Source organism: Phoca vitulina, unplaced genomic scaffold (assembly GCF_004348235.1).
Source record: "Phoca vitulina isolate PV1807 unplaced genomic scaffold, GSC_HSeal_1.0 scaffold56, whole genome shotgun sequence".
In the NCBI taxonomy this organism is placed as follows: domain Eukaryota; kingdom Metazoa; phylum Chordata; class Mammalia; order Carnivora; family Phocidae; genus Phoca; species Phoca vitulina.
In genome coordinates, this window is record NW_022589759.1 from 4,010,989 (window position 1) to 4,037,121 (window position 26,133).

The 26,133-nt window shown below is 53.4% G+C and overlaps 1 protein-coding gene across 1 annotated transcript in view; it reads right to left on the bottom strand.

Moving 5' to 3' along the window:
• The window catches only part of CRISPLD2 (cysteine rich secretory protein LCCL domain containing 2), a 60,961-nt gene that overhangs the window by 16,035 nt on the left and 18,793 nt on the right, over positions 1 to 26,133 (bottom strand). Inside the window, exons 3-13 of the mRNA XM_032389935.1 lie at positions 25,008 to 25,126; positions 22,375 to 22,507; positions 21,812 to 21,927; positions 18,677 to 18,777; positions 13,368 to 13,511; positions 11,930 to 11,990; positions 9,338 to 9,404; positions 8,748 to 8,878; positions 6,888 to 6,931; positions 4,879 to 4,951; positions 2,191 to 2,266 (exon numbers count right to left, since the gene is read on the bottom strand). Coding sequence (XP_032245826.1) covers positions 2,191 to 2,266; positions 4,879 to 4,951; positions 6,888 to 6,931; positions 8,748 to 8,878; positions 9,338 to 9,404; positions 11,930 to 11,990; positions 13,368 to 13,511; positions 18,677 to 18,777; positions 21,812 to 21,927; positions 22,375 to 22,507; positions 25,008 to 25,126 — 1,065 coding nt within the window. The remainder of the gene's footprint in view (positions 1 to 2,190; positions 2,267 to 4,878; positions 4,952 to 6,887; positions 6,932 to 8,747; positions 8,879 to 9,337; positions 9,405 to 11,929; positions 11,991 to 13,367; positions 13,512 to 18,676; positions 18,778 to 21,811; positions 21,928 to 22,374; positions 22,508 to 25,007; positions 25,127 to 26,133) is intronic.

Genomic DNA, 26,133 nt, shown 5'->3' on the forward strand with positions numbered 1-26,133 from the left:
CAAAATAAATCTCTTAGCTAAACAGACATTTCCCAAAAGGCATCGTCATTTCCCAGAATACAGAGTGACCTAGAAACCAAGGCCAGAAAAGAACCTCCGAGATGGATGGAACTCCCTTCCTTCTCTCCGGACACCTCCCCTCTCCTCTCCCTGTCTCCCCTCTCTTTTCTTCTTTCTCCCTTCCTTCTTTTATTTTCTGAAGAGCTTAATATTTAAACATTAAGTATCTCATGTAGTATCTTCATTTATTTATTCCTTCAACAGTCATTAATTGAACAATCATTATGTGCCAAGCCCTGTGCTGAGCACTCTAGTTGCAAAAGCTCAAAACCCTAGTGAAATTAGGGTGCCTGGGTGGCTCAGTTGTTAAGCGTCTGCCTTCGGCTCAGGTCATGATCCCAGGGTTCTGGGACCGAGCCCCGCATCGGGCTCTCTGCTCCACGGGAAGCCTGCTTCTCCCTCTCCCACTCCCCCTGCTTGCATTCCCTCTCTCGCTGTGTCTCTCTCTGTCAAATAAATAAATAAAATCTTAAAAAAAAAAAATCCTAGTGAAATAAGTTAAAGACTGCACACAGGTCTTCACTTCCATGCCCACTCACATCAGTATAATTATGAGTGCAGGTACATTCAAGTAAGGAAGAACAGGGCAGGGAAAGAACAGAATCTAAAGTAAGACATAACCCTCATGGCATCTCATCCTGGCTATGTATTAGCTGTGTGTTTTGGGGGCAGGTTATTCTAAGCCTCACTTTGTTTTCCTATAAGATGGGGACAACAATACCTGAAATGGTGTTCTTAAAGAATGTAAAAGATAGTAAATTATAGTTTTATATTATTGTTAATTCTTATCAAGTTCTCCTTGCATTTCTAACTTTTAAAAAAAACTTTATATGTTTGGCTGCTACGTTGTTTGGTGCATACAGATGTGATCTTATACCTTCATAAACTTTTTATGCCATTCCACAATGAATGGTGGTGTCCCATTCAGTATGTTTAACCTTAAATTCCACTTTATCAGATAGCAATATTGCCACTGCTGCTTTATTGTTTCTCTGTATTTTGCTAGAATCACTTGGCCTATCCCTTTATTTTTAAGTCATTTTAAAATCAAAGTTTGGCTCAAACATTTAGTTTAACAATTGGTATACAATATTTTACTCCATTAAGCTTTTAAAACTCAATTTTGGCTGAATGGCTTCTGAGAAGAAAAAGACTCACTTAAAGAGGAAAGAAAAAAGATGGGGAAAAAAAAGGTTAGCCATGAGGGTTGCTTTGACTTTACAGAACTTAGTGACCTCAGATTTATGGGAATCTGGAACAAATGAAGCAGACGGAGACAAAGACGGTGGTGGTGGGTGGGAGAGAACAATTAAAATGAAGATGGAAAAAAGCTGAGTAAAAATGTTAGCTGGGGATGGGTGATGCTGATCTAATCAGGAAATGTTAGGTCTCGAAGATTCCTTGGACTAGAAAATCCCAGCTGGCTCATTCTACAGAGAGGTAAGCAACTTGACAAGAAGGCCACACAGCCTGGTGGGCAGGGCTGTGACCACATTCCCATCCTTTGGGACACCATGCCCCTTCACCCTGGGCAACTGGAGGGAACAGACTACGTTCTGGAAGATTCACTCAGAAAAATCAGGCTAAAGCTTCCTTGCTAAAGTTAGTAAGGAAATGTGGAAGAACAGACTCCAGCGTGATAAGAGTGGTTATGAACAAGTCGTCCATTAGCGTAATTTGTATTTCCTTCTGCGTGCTTTTAGCTAAGTGTGGACATAGCCAAAAAAGAAATGCAGTGAGTAGAGTGGACCAGTTCTTTAAATGTATCAGGAGAGCTGGAAAGATGATTAAATAGCTGGGGAAATGAAGTGTTAAGTATGTGGTACCTAAAAGCCTTCACATTAAAAATGCACATGAATGGGGAAGCAGGATTCCATTTACCCAACCATGAAAACATTTGCTAATGACGAGGTCCACCTTGCATCCGCATCCACAAGCACACACCAGTGGAAGTACTAATGCGTCTACACATGGGGAAACTAGGGCAAGGGTCGCAGAAAGAAGTGATCTAAATTTAGCTCAAAGCACAGGAATGAGATCTCAGGTGTCTGGTACCCAGACCTTGGAACGTGATTTCTGAGGTCTGAGCGTGCTTTGAGAGGCGGTCACTGAAAATGCCAGCATACTCACATCTGCATAGATGTTAGTTCCAAACACAGGAGCCCAGTAGGATGGCTCGTCTCTGCAGCGTGCTGGACAATGAACTCTGGAAAACCAGAAACATGTGTGTGATGGTTATGATCAGCAGAAGACAAAAGTTCTTGAGAGGGCACCTGGGTGGCTCAGTTGGTTGGGCGACTGCCTTCAGCTCAGGTCATGATCCTGGAGTCCCGGGATCGAGTCCCACATCGGGCTCCCTGCTCAGCGGGGAGTCTGCTTCTCCCTCTGACCCTCCTCCCTCTCATGCTCTCTGTCTCTCATTCTCTCTCTCGCAAATAAATAAAATCTTAAAAAAAAAAAAAAAAGTTTAAAAAAAAAAAAAAAAAAAGTTCTTGAGAAGCAGCTGGCTTTCCCTATTTGAATTTCAAGATTTAACTACTTTCACGGGAAAGGAAACTACCACACAGTTTACTCTTTAAGAAAAAAAACACACCTCTCCCACCTTAGCAGTGGTACAGATACTGTCCCTCTTCGTAATCAGTGCATATAGAATTTTCAAACTCCGTACAAAGGAGACATGCAGAAATAACAAGGTGAAAGAGAATAAATATGTAAGAGAGATGAATATGGGATTGTAAGAGATTGTACCTCCGGTTCTTGAGTGTTGGCCAATTCATATCATGGGTACATTATGGAGATTATAATTAATAGACTTTGTTAGAGGCCACTTTCCTGTGTAAGGGAGGAAAGGGTGGAGGGCCCTCACCTCAGTGAGTCAAACTATTACAGGGACGGGGCACTGATAACCTGAGGCGGAAGGGGTTAGATCACCACTGGTCAGTCACCACATCCCCGCCGTAGGCATAGAGGAGGAGGAGAGCACCTCAAACTGGAAATGGGTGGGCCCTAGCTGGTGTGAGAGATTCAAACCAGGAAAAAGCATGAACTTAAGAAAAGGCTTTTTGGGGCACCTGGGTGGCTCAGATGGTTAAGGGTCTGCCTTCGGCTCAGGTCATGATCCCGGGATCCTGGGATCGAGCCCCACATCGGGCTCCTGGCTCAGCGGGGAGCCTGCTTCTCCCTCTGCCTCTCTCCCTGCTCATGCTCTCTCTCTCTCTATCTCTGTGTCTCAAATGAATAAATAAAATCTTAAAAAAAAAAAAAGAAAAAAGAAAAGGTTTTTTGCCTTTATCTGGAACAGTACACCATGTTACTGGAACCAAGATGGCAGCCGGAAACCATCTGGCCCCAAGACAGACAGGATTCTGGCAGGGAAGCGAGCTCAGACAAAGGCATTGGGAAGTTAAAACAGTCTGGGGGTGGGCAGGAGGGGACAAGGGTGGGCGGAGAGGAGGAGGATGTCTGCGTGAGATTTTAAAGGAATCTGGGCAAGAAAATCCTTTCCTACTTTTTCGAGAATGGCAGGTCAGAAACCTGTATTTTCTATACTTGCAGTATGTCAAGTTTTTGTTGTTCATTTGTATTTTCTGACGTAATTTCCTTCTGCTTCTCTTTAAGATTTGGGTTAGCTATTTAATATTTAATATTTAATAAAAGGTTGTCATCCCTGATTGAACATTCAAAGGGGATCAGCGTGGTGGTGGCAGTGGGAGCCGTGAGAAAGCCCCAAGAGAAATGTGAGCCACAGAGGGGAGGAGCCGGGGTCCCCGCCCAGGGTCTTGTCCCTCACTGGCACCCTCCTGGGGCTCTTCCTTGCTCACACTTTGCGGGTGTCCACATGTTAGTTTTAAGGTCAGTCTGTAGGAAAATCCATAGGCCTCGACACCCAGGGGAAGGGTTCACAGCTTCCAAGAGGACCTAACAGGTACTTGAGAGGCAGATGTTACCAAATGTCACTTTACGTCATGATGCATCCTCCTCCAAAAATCAGCCAATTAAGGTTTGGGTAGACGCATGTAAGACCTTCTCCTCAGACAGACTGTGGTCCGTGCACAGACCAGAACCCCGCAGGGCCACAAGAGGGAAGGCACCAGCGACGGGCTCGCAGCACCGATGATCTCAGAAGCATTACACGGAGGGCAAGAAGCCAGACACAAAAGTCTACACCCTATGACGGCTCCGTTTACGTGAGATGCTAGAAAATTATAGTGACGGCACGTAGACCAGTGGCTGGCAGGGACGCGGGCGGGAGGCGGAGGGAGGGGGGTGACTCAAGGCAACTTTCTGGCATGACGGACACTCGATTGTGGTGGTGGCGGCCTGACGGGGTGCGTGTGTCAAGACACATCGAATTGTACACTTACAGTGGGTGGATTTTATCGTGTGCAAGTTACACCTCAGAAAAGCTGGGGTACAATGAGCCGGTTCTAACGTGACCCAGAGAAGATGGGGCACAAGAATCAAGGAGCTGCTTTAAAGGGGACAAATGGCACCATGAAGCTATTACGGGGATGCCCCGCTGGGCCACTCCCCGAGACTCAGATCCCAGTGGTCTGGGCGGGGGCCCCGGGAATCTGACCTGTTGATGCCCCTCAGACACTCCCACCCCACAGCCAGGGTTGAGAACCAGAGGTCGAGGGAGAGGTCCAGCGGGTCTGTGGTTCTGAGCACAAAGCGGTCGGTTTTCGGAGTGTCCGCACAAAGGGGCCGCACCTAGAACTCGGCTGTGCTTCGCCGCATGACATGACCCCCAACTCAGCACGATGCCTCCTCCTCCCCACCCCTCTGTTTGCAGAACCAGATGCCGGTGAGCCTTACCTGGGGCAGTGGGTCCCCGCCTTCTCGAACGGGCAGAGCTGAGCAACCGTCGTGTAGCAGTCCAGGTCCTGCACTGGGGACAGGAACATGGCGGGAAACGGTCAGGTCGTTGGCAAGCCTGGGTCTCAGGCCTCCAACCTGTGAGACGGCCCTTCGGACGACCAGGTCCTCGGGGCTCATGGGATCCTTGAACTGAGGTGGGATGAGAAGCCAGCAGGTGCCGAGCCCTGGCGCCGCGGGCACCTCACCTCCAGGCCCTCAAGGGATGAGAAGCCCCATGGCCTGAGCGTGTCTACAGCTCAGGAATGTTATCACCCTCAGTAGTTTCTCCACGGGACCAATGATACCTTTTATTTGCTCCCCTACCTTCTCCTCATGGCGAGTATTATTCTAATTATACAGAGGAGGAAGCAGAGACCCAAAGGCCGGAGACCACCCTGGGTCTGCACGGGACATGGTGGGAGGCTGGGTTTCTGATTTCGGGTCTAGAGCTCTTCTTCAAGGCCACTTGGTTTTAACAACAGAGGTAAGAAAGTGGCTCTAATACTGGCCACCTGTGGTCTCTGAGAGCATGTCCGCAGCTAGTCCAGGGCTTGGCAAACTTTTCCTAAAGGGCCAGAGGCTAAATATTTCTGGCTTTGTGGCCCTATGCACTATGTTGCAACTACTCAACTCTGCTGCTGTAGCAGAAACCAGCTAACAAGGACGCGTAAATGAATGGGTGCAACTGTGTGCCAATAAAACTTTATTTACAAAGACAGACGGCAGGAAGGATTTGCCCCTGAGGGTGGTCGTTTTCGACAACCCCTGGTCCAGCCTATCATTTGGATGGCCAGGGATCTATGCAGCAATCCAACAAAGGGGATTGGTTCTGTATACCACGGGACGCTATACAATGGAAGGCAGGGGAGGTCATTAAAATTAGGTTGAGAACACCACTTAAAGGCACAGAAGTATCTTCCTGATACATTATTATTTTTTTTAAAAATCCGGTGACCAAATTTACGTAATTCTATTTCAATTTTTAAAAGTGTATCAATGTATTACCAGTACAAATACTGTTAATCATAGGGAAAATAAACTATAAAGGTATCCACCAAAATGTTCACAATGTTATCTCTGAGTGGTGGAATCTGGGCCAAATCCCTTTTTTTTTTTTTTTTAATGCTTCTTTGTATTTTTAAATTATCTGGAATAAATAGGCATTATTTTTGTAAAATGAAAAAAAAGCTGCTACATGTTTTTATAGATATCTAACTAGATATTCCTGCAACCAGGGCCTATGACGACAAGAACTGCTTTCCCAAAGGAAAGGAAGGGTCTGTAGGTCAATTTCCTGAGGAAGGGGCTGGGCAGTGTCCCCCCGCATCTCCGTTTGCCTGAAACTTCCAGTCAAGTGCCAAGTCTGGGCAACCAGAATTCACAGCTCCACCTCTGCTTATAGCATGCTCTCCCATGGATGTACCCCACCCTGCCAAATGAATATGCCCTAGGCAATAGGCAAATACATAGGCAATATAAAATACAGGCAATAGAAAAACTAGGCCAGAGATGGCAAGTATGTGCCACAGGCTTCCTCATGTTTCCCTTTGATGTTCATGGCTGACATTACTGGTCTACCAAGCCCTGTTTTCTGATGAGCCAAGAATGGGGCTTCAGCACCCTTCTCAACACAGGGCTCCAGCTGCTACTGTCGACCAGTAGAAAGGGACTCTCCCTATCAGGTACTCTAGACCCAGGCATTAGTATTTCTGTGACACTCAGCTGGGAGCCCTGGTCCTGTTTCTGGTGTAGCAATTTAGGGCCAATATCAAGTTCAGATATGTTTAGAAAGTAGTTAAAGAATTGACTTCGTCAGGAACCCCTTTAAAAAACCTTTATAGTGCTGAGAACAGCAATATTAACAGGCATCAAACACATTCAATCAATAGCTAAGGAAAATGAAATGTCCAGGGAAACCCAAGGTAACCTGTGTATTACGATCACAAAAGAATGACTGGCCAGCTTACCTTTTACTTTTGATACCACGAATGAGCTGGAAGGCTTGTATTTGCTGGAAAAGAAAACATGAGGTAAATGCAAACATAATCATCTCTAAAAGTTCAAGATTGCTCTTGCGTTTTATTTTCCGCCTCAACTTTGTATTTTCCTACTCATTTCCCATCAGCCTGAAAGCCCCTTCCAGAGTGGGGCTTGTAACCTTCTCTGTGCCAAGACCCCCTCTGGCAGGCTGGGGAAGCCCATGGACCCCTTCTCAGAATAATGACTTTAAAATGCATACAATAAACTTAAAAGATAAACAGGGATCCGGTTATTAGTGACATTGTTATCCAAGTATTAAAATAACTTTGCAATAGTTGTGGTTCCTTGTGAATGCAGTAAACACACGATCGAGAGGCGAGTCTTCTAACCACTATCCTTTCAGGGTAATGATGGCAGAAACCGTGTTTTCAGATGTCTACAGCACAAGATTTCTCCCAGTGAGAGAGTCGCTGGCCCTGCTAATGCTACTCTGGTTTGGGGCCAACATTCATACCGGCAGGAAATACTACATTTCAATTAGAGGTTAGAGAAAATAAAGCTTTGATTTGCTTTGTTTCAATGTTTGCAGACTCCCTAAAACGCGAAGAACCCTGCTCCAGATACAAAGTTGGCTGCTGGGAGGGCCCAGAAGCGGCTCCAGGACAAGCGTGTCAGGCCATGTGGGGCCCAGACCCTGCCAGCCCGCTGAGCCCTTGGTGCCCGTGCTGAGCCTTGCGTGGCCCGCGTTAGGTCACTCGGCCTCCGACAATATGTTCTTTGCTTCCGTTTAGACTTCCTTGCTCGTGTTTACACAACCCCCGAGTCCCTAGCTAAGATGAAGAGGGAATTTTGCAAGACCTCTTGAAGCAGGCCTTTCAAAGGGGAATGACTCATGTGGTTTCTGAAATGTCCTGAGTGGAGCTCCTTGGAACACACACAGGGGCTCTGGTCACCGTGGTCCTTGCTGCAGACCCTGGGATGGGCACTGACACGGGGAAGCTCTCTTGAGGCGATGCGCCATGGCCCCAGGCTGTAGGGAGCTGAGGCAGGGTCCCCAATGTCCCTGCTGGGCTGGGCACTAGATCCTGGATGGGGCGGGGGCTCCTGGGCATGGGGGCGGCGCACGTTCTCAGGTCTCTGGGTAACAGAGCTTTCCTAGCAATGGCGGGAGAGTTGCATCATGTAAAAAATTGGCTGGCGGTAGCTCTGTGGACTAGCTGGGTGTCAGCCCTGGGTCCTACCAGGGCCCTCTTTAACAAGTGAGGTGCTGCACCCAGAAGGGATGAAGAAACTGCCCCAAGGTCATGGGCGTGGCGGGGGGGCGGGGTTAGTGAGAAAAGAGCCAGGTCTGTTTGGCCACTATTGGGCTCCATGCTCCCCGGTTCCTTCATGCCTCCCACTCTACAGAGAGACCACGATGTGGCCTCCCCCACCGCTCCCCAGAAAGTCAGGATGGGGAGGACGGCCTGCCCTGCATCCATCTGCAGACCTTACCTGAAGAACAGAATCTTGCCAATAAAAAAAAAAAAAGTCAATATATTTAAAAAATGAAAAGCCTCATTCTCCAGAAAGAAAAAAATGCTCATCAAGAATAAACCTATAAACTTAAGGATGGGAAGAAAAGCAAGGGTCAAAACTCGGCCCAAATGAAACATAGGAAAACCCACTCAGGGGAGAGATGGTAAATCGTCTGCGGGGGATAAATTCTGAGCTACGGAGTTAAGTTCATCTTTATAGTTTTTTTCCCCTGCTTCTTTATATTGTTTGGTGCTTTTCGAAATTTTGACAACAGTTTCATAACCAGAAAAAAAAAAGTGTTAAGGAATCCTCCATCCCACAGTAGTTACCTCAAAGACTCCACGCCATTCCTCTCAGACCTGACGAAGAAGGGGACCTTCCCGTTCCTGGTGACGTCCACCAGGCCACCTTTGCCGTCCAGGATTCCGTAGTGAATGGCGGCCCGGCATATGCTGGACGACTGGGGGCAGGGAGGGGGGCACCATAAGTACATCTGAATTCATCTTTGTCCGGGCTTCTTTTGAAACGACCGGGGTGTTTGTCCTCAACCCACAAAAAGCCGAGACGTCCGGCCAAATCTCAACCCACTTCTGACTCACCTTTCCCTAGAACATGTCTTTGTTCCCGGGGTTGCTTATCTCAGAAAACCCATCCAAGGGGCTTTACAAACTAAGAGCAGTGACAAACAGCCCTTTCTCCCCATCCAATGGAGCATGTTAACGCTCTGTCTAGGACAGAGACTGACCTTCACAAGGGTGAGCCCCAGGTCCCCGAAGTGGCTTTACTAGTCTGTGCGCCCAGAGATAGGCGCGGATTGGCTCTGGGACTGAGGGGCGGAAAGAAAATCCCGTCGTGTGAAAACCCCCAGCCTCCCTTACAAATTACAAGTGCACGACGGGCGTCCACACAGGGCACTTACACTTTCATAGAACAGAGTTCCGAAGACCTTTGCCTTGCTGTCCAGGCAGCCTGCAGGACACTGGTACCTGATGGAGGAGAAAGCAGACGGTTTTCAGAGGTGAACGTGGTGAGGGAATCTCACCAGGAATTCATCCGAGTTCGTCTCCTTCAAGAGCTCTACTATTACATCAGAGAGAAGCTTTGGTGACGCAAAATCCACGGTGTCCAAACAAGTCGCGATTTACCCAGGCTGGAGTTCACACCAACACCATTCCAGATTCAACCTGACCTTCTTTTCCCGTGTTTAAGATTCGTGTTGAAGGCAGAGATGCGAACAGAAGGACAATTCATAGAAGAAAGAAAAGTGGCTTTAAAGGCACCAAAAAAAAAAAAAAAATCCTCAAATATCCATCATCAAAGAACACACAACTTGAAAGAATATGCGTCTTTCTAGGTGTCGAACTTCAAGGGTTTGTTTTTTTTAAATAGAATAAAATCCAATGATGATGCTCCTGCCCATGAAATGCATAAATTAATCTTTCCAGAAAGCCTTAAAAATTCATATCCTCCCATTCTTGAACTTTCCTTGTGAGCGTATAACCCAAGTCAGAGGTTGGAAAGTCAGACTCATGTGTTATTTCAAGTGCTTATAATCGTGAAAAACTAGAAATGAACCAGCACTATCAAAGGAATTTCCCTTAGAAATGAAGTCTTTGAAAAATATTTGACTTTGGGGGCCCCTGGGTGGCTCAGTTGTTAAGCGTCTGCCTTTGACTCAGGTCATGATCCCCGGGGTCCTGGGATCGAGCCCCGCATTGGGCTCCCTGCTCTGCAGGAAGCCTGCTTCTCCCTCTCCCACTCCCCCTGTCTGTGTTCCCTCTCTCGCTGTGTCTCTCTCTGTCAAATAAATAAAACCTTTTAAAAAAAAAAATATTTGACTTTGGAAAATCTTAAATGAAAACCATCACGCACAACCCCACGGTGCACAGAAAGCACAAGGGAAGGGACTACATCAAATTGCCACGGATATCAAGGAGATGCCGCGACATTTATTTATTTATTTTTCCTTTAAACTTTGGTGGTGGTGTTGTTTTCCTGAATTACTTATCATGAACAAGAATACCTTTTAAAGTCAGTGGGGGAAACAGGCCCAGTAAATACTATTTTATTTATGGGCTGCCTTCGAGGAGACAGGCTGTGGACATGCTTGAGTCTGCAGGTGGGGGAGTTATAGGTCTTGACTAGAGGCCTCAAATAGTCCTTCTCCCTGTTTGCGGGGGGTCCCAGCTACCCCCGACTCTGGAACTTTCTCAGTGCTATCTGATGGATGTTCTCTGAGCCTTATAATTTCTTCCCACTGACTGCTCAGGGGTGATGCTCTCCTCTCCAGCTTGTGGTACAGAAATACAGAAAGGCACGTCATCACGAAGGGACCACTCCGCGTTCCAGGTGCCCTGGAGCCGTGCACGGGGACAGGTAAGCCACCACCCCTCAGTGCCACATGTTGCTGATCTCACCAGTAAGCTGGCTGCTTTTACTTCTGCAGGACATGCCGGCCAGCTGCTTGTGGGATGCGCCAGCCCTCGAGCGACCTCAGCCCGGGTCGCTCCAAGTCAGCTTCCGGACACTCCTGCCAGGGTCCAAGGGGGGCGCTCTCCCAGCAAACCAAATTCCAATGCCCCGTGGCATGAAGTGGGAGCTGCTACCTTCTCTTGTAAATAGCACGGTTCACCTTTAGAGGAACGGCTCCCAGAAGCCGGAGGCAGAGGAGTAAGGACCGCTCTCTACCGCGGACATGGTTTTCCGACCGTGAGCCCGAGGCTCTGCGTGAGGCCACCACACATGTTGGCCCTCTGCTGCCGGAAAGAGCAGCCTAGCAGCTGCCTGGCCAAAACCAAACCCGCCCTTCTTGGCAACCATTCTGCAACGTCTGAACGGACAATGCTGAGTGGGTCCATCAGCGAGCTGACCTCATTCGACTACCAGGGAACACCCGGGCAGGTCTTCCTCCAGCTTTGGGAAGATCAGGTTATATAGTGGGCCCGCCCTAATGTCCCCTGCACAGCACCCCGGGCCACTCTGTGACCCTCTCCACACACACCTCGTGAGGTCTCTATGTCTACAGCATCCATGATTCGGGCCCCTCCTCCCCACTGGGGACGAAACACTTAACTGCAATATATGTCCAGGTGAACGGAGACCCAGAGCCTGGGCCAACTCCCTAGTCAAAGGTTATTACCACCTGGGGGTGATTTTACCCCTCCAGGACGGGGGGGGGGGCAATTTCTGGCACCATTTTTAGTCATCACAGGTGGAGGTGGGAGTGCTCCTGGCATCCAGTGGGTTGAGGCCCGAATGCTGCTCAGTACCCTCCAGGGCACAGAACAGCCCCGCCACCGAGAATCATCCGGCCCTAAGTGTCAGGAGCGCCGAGGTTCCGAAGCCCTGCTCTGGGCTGAGACACACAGATCACCTTCGTGAGCCAAGCTCTTAATAAATGGTGGCAGTTGGAGGGACCTCGGAGACATCACGGTCAGTCTAACTTATGATCCGACCCACAACCCACAGCAGGCCCTTCAAAGGCGCCAGAGGGGCCCAGCCCAGACCTTACCTGTTGCACGTGGACCCTTTGCACTTGTCCTTCATCTTGGTGTCACATCGGACAACTTGGGCTAGGAGAGAAGTTCAAGAACGCATGTCACACAAACAGGGGATCGGTCTGAGGTAAAAGATACCAGCCCGCACTCCGACGAACTTTCCGGAACATCCTGGAATCCATGTCATAACCTGAGTGGAAGCACTGCCCAATGGCTGCAGGCATCAGCTGCGAGGTTCGAATCCCAGACCCGGCCCTTCAGAGTAGCCGTGTGACCTTGGATGAGTGCCTTCCCCTCCTCTGAGGTTCAGGGGAGCAGCGGGGACAAGTGCCGTGGGTGCTCTTTCTGTGAGCATTCACTGAGAAAGTCAGTGTGGCCCTGGAAAGGGGCCTGGCCCACACCACATACCCCGAAGCCCCAGAGGGTTCCAGAAGGCTGGGACTCACAGGCCTTCTCCAACCGAGAAGAGTTCTGTCGAGCTCTCCTTGTTTGTTTTCTAGTGACACATCAGAATCTTGGCATAGCGTTACAGTTTGATAGAGTGACACTGTCAGGCCCACGAGGACAGAGACTGGTCAGGCAGGGCAGGGACAGAGCAGCCCAAAAAACTAGGGGGGTGTGGAGAAACACGAGCACGAGCTCGGCCTTGCTTGGGATGGGGGAGCCCTGTTTTATGCTATTGGAGGCTCAGGGGACACGGAGAATCCCAGGCGGACAGCCCAGGCCTGTGTTGTGCCCATACAAAAATGCCCCCCGGAGCCCCGAACCTTCCATAAAGGGGCTACATCGGGGACATGGAACACTGCGCTCCAGCTGGGGCAGGTGAGGGCAGAAAGAAGGAAGCTGCGAGGTGAGCGTGCATGCAGGGCAGGGGAAAGCCGGGTGAGGGGTGAGCACAACATTCTGCATCTGGGGGCCTCCAGGAGCCTCGAGGGGAGCCCTGAGAGGCACCGTGGTGAGGAGCTCAGAGCTGATACTGGGTGGCCCCCACGACTGCACATGATCCTCACAGCAACCCCACATGGGCCTTATTGCCCCCTTGTATGGATGAGCAAACCAAGTCTCACAGAGGCTAGTGGGGGTCCGAGTCACCAGCCAGTATGTGGTGAAGAAGAGCCAGAGCCCACCAGAGCCGGCCCCGGGGATGCTCGTCCCACTGGAACCTCCAGTTTTAGCCCAGGCCCCCTTTGAAAGGCACTAACCTTGGGCTAACCTTGAAATGCTGCCGGGGGGCAGGGGGGAGAACGCCACCCAAGCACCACTCCTATGATGCTTGCTTTGGAAATGACTTAAAAATATCATTTTTTTTAAAATGTCTTAGGGCTGTGCTTTTGCAGCTACACCCCCCCCCACCCCGTTCCCCACTGTTTGCTGACCTGGAGACCTCTCAGGCCTCCCCCCAGCCCCCCCAGCAGAGGCAGCCCGAGGGCAGAGGACGGAGCCCCGACTCACTCATGTAGGTCACCGCGGGTGCTTTCTTGGGCTTCGTGGGTCTGACCACCCTCGGCTGGACCCAGACGTGCTTCTCATCAGGAATGGGAGCCACCTCCACCTCATTCATCTCGTCTGTTTCGGGTTTGGGGCTGTACGTCTCTCCTTAAGAGTGCAGAGGGCGAAAAAGAGAACATGGTGGGGGGAGGATTCAACAGAAATGCACTTTACGGGGAAAACGGCAACTGGGAAAGTGGACTGGCTTGAGGTTCACGGTCACAAAGGGTCGGTTCAGCGGCAGAGAGAAAGTTACACTTCAGAGCAGGGCCGGCCAGGGGGAGTTCTACAGCCAAGGCGAGGCGGCCGGGCTCTCTGCGCGCCGTGTTTGCCTTGGACCCAGGAGCAGCTGGGCCGCCCGGAGGCGCAAACCCCAGTGCCGCACCTGGGTGATCACAGCGGCTTCTCGTCCCTCCTCCCGCACGCCACCACCTGCCCGAGGAAGCGGCTTCGGGAGGCTGCCTCACCCTCTGACCCCAACCTAGCACCGTCTGCCCTGAGGTCCCTCTGGCCCCCGGTATTCACTGGGGGAGGGGTCTTCCTCAGTCCGATGACCCGCGTCAGTGTCCTTGGACCACGCTGCGCCCCGGCGCCGGGCACACTCTGCTCCCTTCTGCACCCCTGTGAGTCATCGCTCAACCAAGCCAACGCCTTTCTCTGCCCTGAAGCTTCGCTGCCCAACGTGTACAACCAGCCAAAGACCCAACTCCGGGTTAAAAACAGAGTTACTCCATCGGGTCCCAGTATGTTTCCCGCCCCCAGGATTATCTCTTCTCCAACCATGACCACAACCCCCAGGTTTAACACATGTTAATTAACCAAACAAATTCCATTTCTCATGAGCATCAGGGCATCTTCCAGTTTTTCCCCTGAGACACCTGTGGGCACTCATCAGCACCCACCTGTAGGCCATCAGGGTACCCAACTGTAAATTCAGCCAACGCACAGGAAAGTCTTGCTGTTTTTATCTGCCTGCATGGCCTTGCCAAGGACTAACTGATGCGAACCTTTGTGGGGCGAGCGGGGGGAGCCCTCTCACCTTTAGTGTGCACACCCATTCCCCAAGGGTGTCTGAGGACCAGAGCTGGTAACCCCTGCCTTGGGAGCCCCTCCTGGGCCTCTCTGTGGCATGGGATTCAAATTCAAGCGGCAGCAAGTGCTCATGAAACCCCTAGCCTCACTCCCACTTCTCCTTAGGAGCAACGACCTCCCTTCTCCAAAGGGGGACCAGGTGTTTTGTGGCTCTGCAAAACAAGGATCCAAATCGAGGGCCAATTCTCCAGGGCTTTTCAAGGCTGGGATGTGCTGCATCTGTTTCACGGGCCAGTGCCCCCGACCCCACGCACAGCCGCCAGCCCAGGTGAGGAGAGGGGGTGGGATTTAAGTGGGAGGCGGATGGCAGTCCTGAGCCCCAGTGCCATCCTTATCAGAGCTCTGTTGATAGCCATGAGGCCACCACCACCTGCCCCTCCCACCAGCTGCAAACTCCCTGGAGCCAGGAACCAGCCTGCTTCACCCACCCCCCTGCCCCCACCCCAGACACCCAGCTCCCATCTACAGTTTTGCTCAACAAAATCTGCTGAATGAAGGATGAGCTAACCCTTAAAGAATTCTCTGAGTTCTTTCGGGGAAAAAAAAGCGAGAAGAAAAGAGTCCCAGCTGAGTTTAAAGACCTTCACGATAAGAATTCTGAAAGCACCATTTGGAGCCAAAAGCTATAGGCGAAATCTTTATGAAGACGCTGGGTTTGCAAACGCCGTTCGGCCCACATCTTCTGTCTCTGGTCTGCTCTTCCTGTCAATGTGGCCATTCAGCTTTGCCCTTCACCGAAAGCCAGAGCTATCTCTGGAATGAGCCGGGTTTTCTTCCACTGGCCTTTAGGATTTTTATACCTCATAATCGTGGCTTTATTCAGCCGAATATAGTTTGGTAAAGCCGTCTAAAGCATTTGAGGGCTCACTATTTAAGAAAATGGGCAGACAGTCCTTGCCCTCAGACACACACATGAAAAGTGGAATGCTTACCCAGAGGACAGGCTGTATTTGAGCACATCCTAATTAAGATCCCCTGTGTGGAGCAGCGCAGGCCTGGGGAAATTCCATGCCCAAGTTCACCGCAAGGTTACTGTGCGCACCATCCAGCTCCGGACCAGGGGTCTCGGGCCCCACAGCATTGCTTACATCGGCCTGCAGGTTCCCACCTGGTTCTGTAGGTGGGGACAGAGCTCGTGGCTAATGTGTACGGGGCCCACACTGCATGATTCCCCGCCAGCTCGACACTTCCTTGGTGTGCTCTCCTTGCTCCCTTGGAGGCCTGATCAGCCCCATTTCACAGACAGGAAAACCGAGGCTCAGAGAGGCTAAGCTACCTGCCCAAGCTCACACAGCTGAGTGTCGAGCTGCCCGTCCAAGAAGCCCACACCCTTGATCACCACACGGTTTCACGGTTTCACGGTTTCAGGCTGGAGAGACGGAAACGTCTCGAACGGTCTATCTTTAATTCTGCTCCATTTTCATTATAGGTCAAGGCCTTGCCAGGCACCCTCAGTTGGTGCTTATTAAGTAGCTTATGCAGATAAGCTGCTTTACGGGAGACTTTCCTCCTGGTTAGCTGAGAAAACTGGGATGCCTGCCAAGGGGACTTGGGTGTTTTCCACCAAAAATAAACAAGCACAAAGGCTTCATTGGGTGGGTAACCCAGCATCTGAGGTGACTTTGTGTGCGTGTGTTCTTTGAAAATGACTGTGTGTGTGTATGGGCAGCATATGCATTCAGATGGCCTGCAGAACACAGCTGCTCCATGACCCTAGAGCCCTCCGAGCAAACTGACAGCTGGAACAACAGGTGATCAGGGTTCCAGGAGAATCTGGGGGCAGAAAGAGCACAGAAGCAGGTGCACTGCCTGTGCAGTCAGGGAAGGCTCCCTGGAGGAGGTGTGACAGGCTGTGTTTCCAAGGAGAGGAAGGTATCTGCCAGGTTCACCACATGGATGAGCCCCCAGGCAGGGAGAGGGCCTACAGTCCCCACCAGGGGAGGAAGGACCCCGTGCAAGGTGCTAAGTGCAGTCATACCTCCCCACCCCCACTTCTCCGAGAGGGTAATCAGTGTGTTTATAAGGCACTATGTGTGGCTTGCCGTGTTAGCAACGCACATCCTTCTCTCTGCGTCCTCCCAGCAAAGCTTCTACAGATGGACTCTTACTGCCACTGTTACAGATGGGCAGACTGAGGCCCAAAGAGAGCACGCAGTTTGCCTGAGTACGCACCTCCGATAACCATGGAGAAAAGAAAGAAACCCCGAGCCCGAGCAGCTCTGGCTTGTGTGCCTGGAGCCCCTCGTGGAGGAGCTGACGGGCCCTGAAAACAGCCCTGCACCGAGATTAGGCTGGAGCAAAGAACAGCGGGAGACCCAAGGAGAAGCCTCAACAGGCCTCGCTCTCCCACGGTCCCCAAGTCAGCACTCGGGATCTGACGGGGGACTTGCCCCTCCCAGGGGACTGGACAGGAGCCACAGGCCCTGCCTGCCAGGGACACAGGGAAGGGCCCAGACACCAGCCTCCACCCACGATCTCGTCCTGCCCTGACCCCCACCTCCAGGCAGGGAGACTGAGGCTCAGAGAGAGGGGGCGGCCTGCCCAGGGTCCCGCGGCTGGAATGTGGCCGGCATGCTGTTCCTAAAGCAGGTGTGCCGGGCTCTAGACCCCGAGTCTCATGAATGCAGGCTTCGGAGCGGGGATATCCGGGGGGCGGGTTCACTAAAGACAAGCATGTGGAGCCCCGCCTCGGAGACAGAGAAGAGGGGTGGGCCAACGGGAGAAATTACAGTTAACAAGCCTCGCTGTCTCCGGGGCTCATGACCACGCCGCCCTCGTACCTACGGGCGCCTGCAGGTGCTCCGGCCCCTGTGGGAAGCACCCTCCCCTGCTCTCACCCCGAGGCTGCATCTCCCTCCTCGACGGCCACCTGCTCAGGGGGCCTTCCCTGACCCCGCCAGATGACAGCCAATGCTCTTGCTGTAAGCTCCCTGGGAAGACACATGTCACTGCTCGTGGCCATGACCCCACTTGACCCCAGTCTTATGAGGGTAGGGCCTTAAGTGTCAGGTCCCATGATCAGCCCCACAATTACCACCTGGCAACGTCCTGCACGCGGCAGGTGCTAATATAACACATCCACACCGAATGCGTGGACTCCCTCACTGGAGCCTGACGTACCCAACGGAAGCCTGGTGTTGTCATGCCCGTCTTTGGGCAGAGCGACCGAGGGGTCTGAGAACCAGCCTCGAAATCTGCCCCCGGGACACTCCACTGCCCGTGGATGACACACGATCCAGGGAGCAGCACGAACAGGTTTGTCTCACGTCCGGATCCTTGCACCTCCTGCCCCTCGGCCCCCACAATGGGCAGAACCAGGAGTGAACAGCTAGCCGAGACAACAGGGCCCCTGGGCCACGACCGGGTCTGGGACCCCCACCCTAGCCCACCCGTTTCTGTACCCCAGAGCCCACCGGACTGACAGGGAAAGCCCGGCGTGGACAGCCACCCTCTTCCTGCATGGCCGTGCCTCGGGGAGACCCTGCCTGCTGTCACAGGGCCTGCCGGGGCAGCCACAGGGACAACACGTCCCGAACACGAACACCTGGTTAGCCCCTCGGGCCCAGTTCCGTCCCCCTGGGACAGAGCCCGAGAAAATACTGCAAAACGTGAGCAACACTTTAGGCCCCAGACACGTTACTTCTAGTAGCGGGGACAGTGGAAACGTCCCGAGAGGCCGACTAGAAACAAGGGGTAGGATACGTGGCAGATACACAGCCCCTGAAAGCGGGGCATCTGCCCAGGCCGCGGCGGGGAGGGAACCGTGAACATTTACGGCAAATCCAGGCGAGGCGTCGGCCAGAGGCAAACAGGGTGGAAGGAAGGAGGCCATCAAGGAGAAAGGCCACCCCTGCCCAGCCTGGAGGTCACCTGGCACGGGCACAGTCTGGTTTGTTGTGTATTTAAGCCGTGAGCGCCAATGACAGCAGGACGCGGGTGCGGCCAGCACCCAGCTCAGCGTGTGGCCACGGGAGAGGCCTCCTCAGGGGACACGCCAGCGCAGCCCCGTGTCCCCAGGGAGCCGGGGGGCTGAACCCCGGGACTGGAGGGGGGGATCTGCCCACCACGCACGGCTGCACAAGCAGGGGGAGTGGGCGCCTTGACTTCAGTGTTCCGTTTTCCCGTTTGACCCACAGACAGAGGGGACAGCCACTCGGGGCGGCTTCGAAGTCACTTCCTACCTCGGTAACACAGGTTGTTCTTACAGCCGCCTCCGTAGCTGGGCGGGCACTCGGAGCAGGGCCGGCCGGTTTTGTATGGGGCTTCTCCGATCCAGTTGCCCCTGCGGACACACCAAACACACCATCAGGAGGGGCCGCCACCCGAGGGCCGGGGGCCCCTCCTCTCCCCCTTCCTGGGCCGTCCAGGGGAGGAAGGAGGGTGTGTGTGCTGGGTAAAGGGGGAGAGGCAACTGCACGGAGCCTAGAGAATTCTAGAAGAATGCTGGTCGGGAGCTGTGACACATCCTTCCTCCCCAGCACCTTGGTCCCCTCGTGTTGGGGTGTTACCATCCCCCGGGCCCCACATCTGCCCGTGTCCTGCCTTACACAACTCTGAACACTGTCCCCCACCCCAGCCCCAACCCCTTTGTACTGGAAAGCTGCTGAGCTCCCCCCTGTTAAGCCGTTTCTCAAAGGAGTAAAAGTCAGCATGTTCTAGGGAGTACCTCATGTTTACTAAGCTCCTACAACCAGGTCCCCCCATCCTTCCGACACCCAGGAGGGATGTGCTGGAATTCCATCCTTTTTTAGAGGAGGCCACTGGGGCTCAAAAAGGTTAGGTGACCTGCCCAAGGTCACACAGCAAGCAAGCGGAGGGGCTCAGAGCCTTTGAGCACTCTGCCCTCGCGGTTGGGACCAAGGTCCCTCCTGATGTCATGGACACCGTCCCACCTCCCTCTGAAGTTCCCAGGCAGGAAAACTGGAGGCTGGTCAGGGCCTGGTTCTCCGGGGGCCAGGTAGCAGGTGCGGAGCAGTATCCCCAAGCCCCTCTCCCAGAGCCTGGGCCTTTGGCACACAGGCTGGAGCCATGCGTGACTGGGGAACAGTCTCTGTGACTCCTTCTAGAAACTTCCTTCGGGGTTGACCTGGTTGGTCACCCATCTGTTCATTCAGGAAGGCAATCCAGAGCCCCGCTACTCAGCTCAGCCCGGCCCCGGCCACCCTCAGCCTCCCTCCGCTGAGCAGTCCAGAGCGACTCCCCACGTTGGACCCCAGCCATGCCTGCCGTGTGACCCCACCGCTGCCCTCAGCCCTGGCCCTCTGTCTCCTTCTCTGTAAGAGGGGCCCCATCGGGAGGTTGTGTGGTGACAGAGTGATGGCGTGGAGGCCCTCAGACCAGGGCCCTGCTCATGGTGAAGGTCGCGTGCCCTGCGAGCGTTTGCTGAATCAACAAGCTTGTCAGGTGGCGTTTCTGACAGCTTTCCAGGGAGGTCGGGGGCCTGGCTCAGCGACCTGCATGGCCAGGGGCGCAGACTCTTGAGGAAAGAGGCCATGGATACCACACAGCAATCAAAACGGCCCATTGAACAGGCAACACTATGCACAAATCTCAAACGCACGGTGTTGAGCAGATGCTGGGCCCGAAAGAGCATACGTGTCTGGTCCGTTCGCGTGAGGGTCCAAACCAGACACTGACCAATGCGGAGAGATGTCGGATGGTGGCACCTCTGGGGGACATCCTGGGCCCCTGGAAATATGCTCCATCTTGAGCTGGGGGTAGTTACAGGGCAATATACGTACCATACGGACTGACTGTGCATCTCCCCCCCCACCCGTTAATTCCTGCGTTGAAGCCCTGGGGGGGCTGTGTGCGGAGACGGGGCTTCCCAGGAGGTAAGTGAGGTGAAATGAGGTCACGGGATAAGGCCCTGATCCCCCAGGACTAGTGTCCCTAGAAGAGGAGACACGAGGGAGTCTGAAGAAAGGCCACGTGAGGACACAGGGAGGAAGGGACTCGCCGGCATCCGGCCCCGCCGTGCCTCCTCCTGAGACGCGCAGCCCCTGGGCCTCGGTCATGGCCGCCCGCGCCGGCTAGCCCACGCAGACACGTGTGGGATTTATCGGGCCGCACGCTTAAGACTAGTGTGTATCATCCATACGTTATTCTTTTTTTCAAGAAAACAGCTGGGCGCTGAGAAAGGCAGAACTCTGTTTCTGACAGGATCTTCAGGTGTTTTTTTTTTTCTTTTTTATACAGAGTGGAATCGAAATATCCCTCACGCCCCAGCGGCCACTTTGCCGGGGATCCCACCATCGTGGGCCAGTTACTGCTCGTCCACGGGGCTGGCGTGCCCCCCAGCCGCAGCGATGACCTCATCCGCCTGCCCTCACGCCGGGCCTGTGGGCTGCCAGACACTTGACGGAGAGCATCTATTTTCCTCCTGACCTCAGCAATTCCTTCTCATCCCACCTCCTCACAGCCACTCCTGACCCAAACCAAGTAAGTGAGGTCATCCTCATGTCATTCGGTCACTGAGCAAATATGCCTCAAGGGCATACTGTGTGCAGGGCCCGGTGCTAGGCGACGGCCGGCCCCATGGCCAGCATGCAAACCACAGGCCATACACAGGGAGGGCAGTGCTCCAAGAAGCAGCACGTTATTTGATGAGCAAAGGAGGTGAATGAGTCAATTGAGGGATAGATGGCACACTCATGATATCAGGATGCTGTGAGGAGGAAGGGGGCTGAGACACAGAGGCTCCGTGTGGCCTTTTCTAGAAGGGAAAACATAAAAATGCAAAAACTAGGTCTAGCATGTATACGTTTCCTAGAGTGCTATCTGCTGCATATTTTCAGAGAAAAAAAAGAATATCGCTGTGGCACACCCCACTGGTTGGCCAGCCAACAGCTATTCTGGCTTCTGATTTGCTCAGGGAGTCCCAGAAGATGACTTGCAAAGCCAGTTGGGCAATTTCATTGGTTGAAGCCAATTAAGGAAATCTTGTGCTCCGCCCCCAATCTGTGAGTGGTCTAGTTCTGGCCAATGACATTGGGAGAAAGTGGGCCAGGGCTGAGAAAGGCCCAAGAGAAAGCCCTTTTCTACCATTCTCTTCCCTTGAGTTCGGGAAGATGTGATGCCCGATGCTCTGCAGCCATCTTGGAACCATGAGGATAGGCTTGTACAGCAAGGAAACAGAAAGAGCTTGAGTCCTCACTGACACTGCTGAGCTTTTAAGTTGAACTGGATGCATCAATCTCTAGATGTCTTGTTATGTGAACCAATGAAGAGACCTCACCATTTAAGCCAACTTTAGTTGGGTCCTCCATGCCAGGCAAACGCATCCCAACCCATACAACCATGTTCCTTGTTCTTACTTTGGAGAGTAATTGCAGACGAGGTAGACTGCATTCTCCCAAACATCTCCCCAAACGTTCATCCTCTCGCAGGTGTTCACAGCACAGCCAATCTTGTTGGTGGTGGCCCAGACTATCTGAAAAGATGACATCCACGTGTCAGAGCCAGGGACAAGGCAGAGCGGGACAACATAGTCTGGCCTGGATCTCCAGGGTGCTGGCGCTAAAGGCGTGTATGTTGTGAAGGGGTGAAGGACCAGATTTTTTCTTAAACCCCCTGAAGATCCATGTTTGTTAAACACACACACACACCCCCCCAAACAAAAACAAACCACACACGAGGAAAATGTGCTAGCGATGGAAAATTGCCATACAAGTTTCTAGCGCTTACTCCCCGTTTCTGTGCTTGTGTCACAAACCCAAGCTCAGCCCAGCAGCCGTACTTTAAATAATACCAAATCAAAGGAAAATATTATGGTGATGACAGAGCAGTTTTCCAACTGGGTAGCAGTCCTGCAGGGCCAGGTGAGTGCTGGGGTCTGGGGGTGCTGGGCTGAGGCCTCAGCTCGGGCCTCGGGGGTTACCTGTGTGTAGTGGGTGCACATGGGCCCAGAGCACCTCTCCGGACACCAGGGGTTGCACTCGTGGGGGTAGGGGTAGGTGTAGTCCTTCACCTCGTCATACCAGGACTGGACATGGAAGCCGGGAGAGCGGTACCTGAGAGGGCAGATCAGCTAGTTACGTCCCAGCCACCACACACGCAATAGACCGAGACCACAGCTCACGGCACAGCCACCCACGGGGCGGGCTGGAGAAGGGGCTGCTGTGGGCAAACAGCCCCAAATCCTGCCCAGCACCTGCTGTAAGTGCCTATGACCCAAACTTGCAAGGAGCTCACCTGGGCATCCCCGGAGTGCCTGGGTTCCAGGAATTTCCCTGGGTGGCCCACACGCCACCTGTGTGTGCAGGAGACATTTGCCTGGCCCCCAGTGAGTCATTGTTTATATTACAATTATGTATTTATGCCCATGTACATTTGGGGAAATACATGTAGCCCACGAACCCCCGATTTCTCAGATATGATTGTTAAAACACAACTTGATTGAAAACGTGAGTCCCTTTAAAGTCAGTGCAGAGAAAAACAGTGAGTAAGTAACTGTCCAGGTAATGCACAGAAGGGACGCCGGGGAAGGTCTGAAAGCTGCAAAATAGCCGGCTATGGGGGACAGGGCACATGGGTCCCCATCACCCCCGAACAAGAGCCTAGAAGCTCACGTTTCTCTATCATCGTGACTGGCTTCATTTCTCAGCTGCTGGTGGGGGGACCCAAGGACTCAGATACAAGGTAGAAAATGAACTGAAGATGCAGAAACCTGCAGGGATGCAGAGCCCTGCTGTCACGTGGGCAAATCCTTTCCAAAACTTCCTATTTAGGATCTGATCCCCTGAGCCCTCCCTCACCCCCACCCTGGTCATCACCATGGGTGGCCACGGCCCCCTCGCTCGGCCCCATCCACCAGGTTGGCATCGTTGCTTTCTTCCCAGGAAAGAAAATAAACTGAACACAAATCACTGGTCAGCGTCACCAGCAAGTGTAAACAAAGCGGTTTCGATAAAGAGAGAAGACACGAGGGGTCTGGCCGTTTCTGAGAGCACTGTGGTGAGCCGGGCAGTTAGAGGTCTTGTAACAATTACCATCAGAGCCCAGAGCGCATGGTGGTGGTCAGTGACGTGGCCGGGGCCTGCTTGGAGAAGGACGCTGGCAGCCACGGAACCACGGAGCCACAGGGCTGTGTGGGGACACCCGTGCCCGTCCGATCCCCCAGAGTGCCACGGCCAGGCTGCTGCAGGGGCCCAGAGAACGAAGGGGGCTCTTTGGGAAAGCAGGTCGGCACTCAGCATCCCGCAGGGGCAAGCCCTCTGAGCCCCCCGCCATCAGTCCCAGTACTAAGCCTGATGCAGCAACAGCAAGACCAGATCCAAGAATGGCTAACATTCGGCCTGTCGGCTCGATGGCCCGAAGGCAGCCTTGACAATGATCACCATGACGGCTACGGAATAGAAGAACTGTCTGATACCATATGAGAAGGGGGGAAAGAATTAAAAGCTGTCCTGGCCACCGTTACCACGAAGTAAAAATATGCCGGCCCACAGCCAGATGCTACACAGGAGTCCAGGAATATTCTGGCTGCTGAGCCAGGCCAAAGGAATGATGGGTTTTTTCCCTGTAGACATTTTCTTTTCATGCTACCGGAAGACTGATTTTACAAAAAGCAGAATTCACCAGAAGACAAAAAAAAAACAAAAAAAAACCAGGTGTTAATTCACTTCCGTGAAGTCTGGACCCCTCATGACACCTGCTCAGGTTCTGTCCTGGAAAAGCACTGACCAAAAGGAAGCTGACCATTGGCAGCCACACTGAACGCAGGCGCTTACGGAGCTGGGGAATATCTGGGCTGCAAAACAGGCACCCTGTGCTTTGAGGGGATACTTCAAGTCCGGTCCAACTTTTCAACGATGCCGGCAAAGCACAAGTGGGCCTTGAGCCCCTGGCCAGCCCTGGGTTCGGCCCCAGAGGACTTGCGTCCACAGCATGTTGTCTGGCTGGTTGATGAGTTTGCACCAGCGAGAAGGCACGTTCCCCACATCCCCTAAGGAAACCAGCCCTCAGCCGGGTGGGTGCTCAAGTGCGTGCATCTTAGAGACCATGCTCAAGAGCCTCCTCCGGGCAAGGGGGCCTGGGTGGTGAGGGCAAGCCTCCCCATGGCCAGACGAGGAGGGGAAGGTGAGGGACAGCTGCTCGCCAGGTGGAACCTGGCTGGGCCTGGAGAAGGAGCAGAACCCAGATGTGCCGGGGCAGAGAAGACACTCTAACCAGCACTGCATAAGCAACATCCCCGTGTTCCCAGCTCACCCGGCCAGCTCCCTGCTGCAACGGGCTCAAGAATCCTTTCAAGGCAGTGGGATGGAACCCCCAAGCTAGAAACCCCGAGCCTGGTGATCAGTGTCTGGAGCCAACAAGCAGCCTCGCATCCGTTTTGCCACTTACTTGGAAGTGGCCCTGGGCACTGAGCCTGTTTCCCCACATTCAGACAGGCACGGGGGATCCTGAGGACTTAAACGTGACAACGGACAGCGAGCACCAAGCCCAGCACACAGCAGGTGCTCTGCAGGGGCGGCCAGTTCACAAGCGAGGGGGGACCGCGGCGGCTCTTACCTGCCCCAGTGGACGGCCAGGTTCTGCCCAAGGGACACCAGCAGACTGGTGGGCCCGTGCTCCCAGAGGCACTCGTGAGCCCACGCCGCCGCCGACCGCTCCAGCTCCTCGTCCCAGGTCTGCAGGGAGAGGAGACACGGGCCGCCAGGGTCAGGGATGGTGTAAGAACGAAACCTGCAGCCACGGGCCCCGCGTGGACCCCACACGGAGCCCAGGCCAGGTCTCCGTTCTCGGACACTGGGGTCCACGCAGATGTTGGACGGGCTCCTGACCCGGCAAGCGGGGAGGGGCAGGGCAGCAAAGAACTCAGGGCAGCCCAGCCCATGGCGGTCCTCGCAGTTCCTGCTCTGGGCTCCCCCTTGGCCGGGATGCTGAGACAAGCCCCTTGCCTGGGGGTGCCCTCGGTGCAGCCCTGTGAACATGCTGAACACCACAGAACTGTATGCTTAAAAGTGGTTGAAAGGGTGAATTTTATGTTTTGTGTATTTTACTGTTCTAAAAAGAAAAAGGAGCAAGAAATGCCTCCGTCCCAGCCCATCCTGCTCTCCTGCGGCTCAGGCCACCCGGACCCAGGGGGAGGGGGTGGGGGGCAAGGGCAGGGTCTGGGCCAGAGGATCTGAGACAGGCTGCACCTCCCGTCCTGCCTCCCCACCGGCCCAGGAACGCACATAACTCCCCGGGAAGGAACACGGTGAACAAAGCAGGGGGCTCATTGCCCTCCGGTCAGCTGCTGTCCGTCCTCCTCCCAGTCGCCAGGCGGGCAGGCGCTGTTCCCTCTCGGGGCCGCCCCAGCCCCCGGCACACAGTAGGTGCTCATGGGAAGACGGTCAGGCAGAGCCCCAGGACCTGGCCGGGAACGGGACACTGACGGCGCTAACTGCGGGCCCCCAGGACGGAACATCATGAAGCCGAGCACCTCCCAACCTCCTGCCCAGCCGCCTCTTTCCGGCCTCAATGCCGGAGATTGAGGAACATCCAGGGCGAGTCCTGGCCTAGGGCAGACGCCCCTGCGGACCTGGGGCACACCCCTGGACGCAACCCCCGTTTCGGTTGCAGTGGATGTTCTGGGTACACTCGGACATCAGACTCCTCTCTTGACGTGCCCACCAAGCACTGTGTCCCTTCT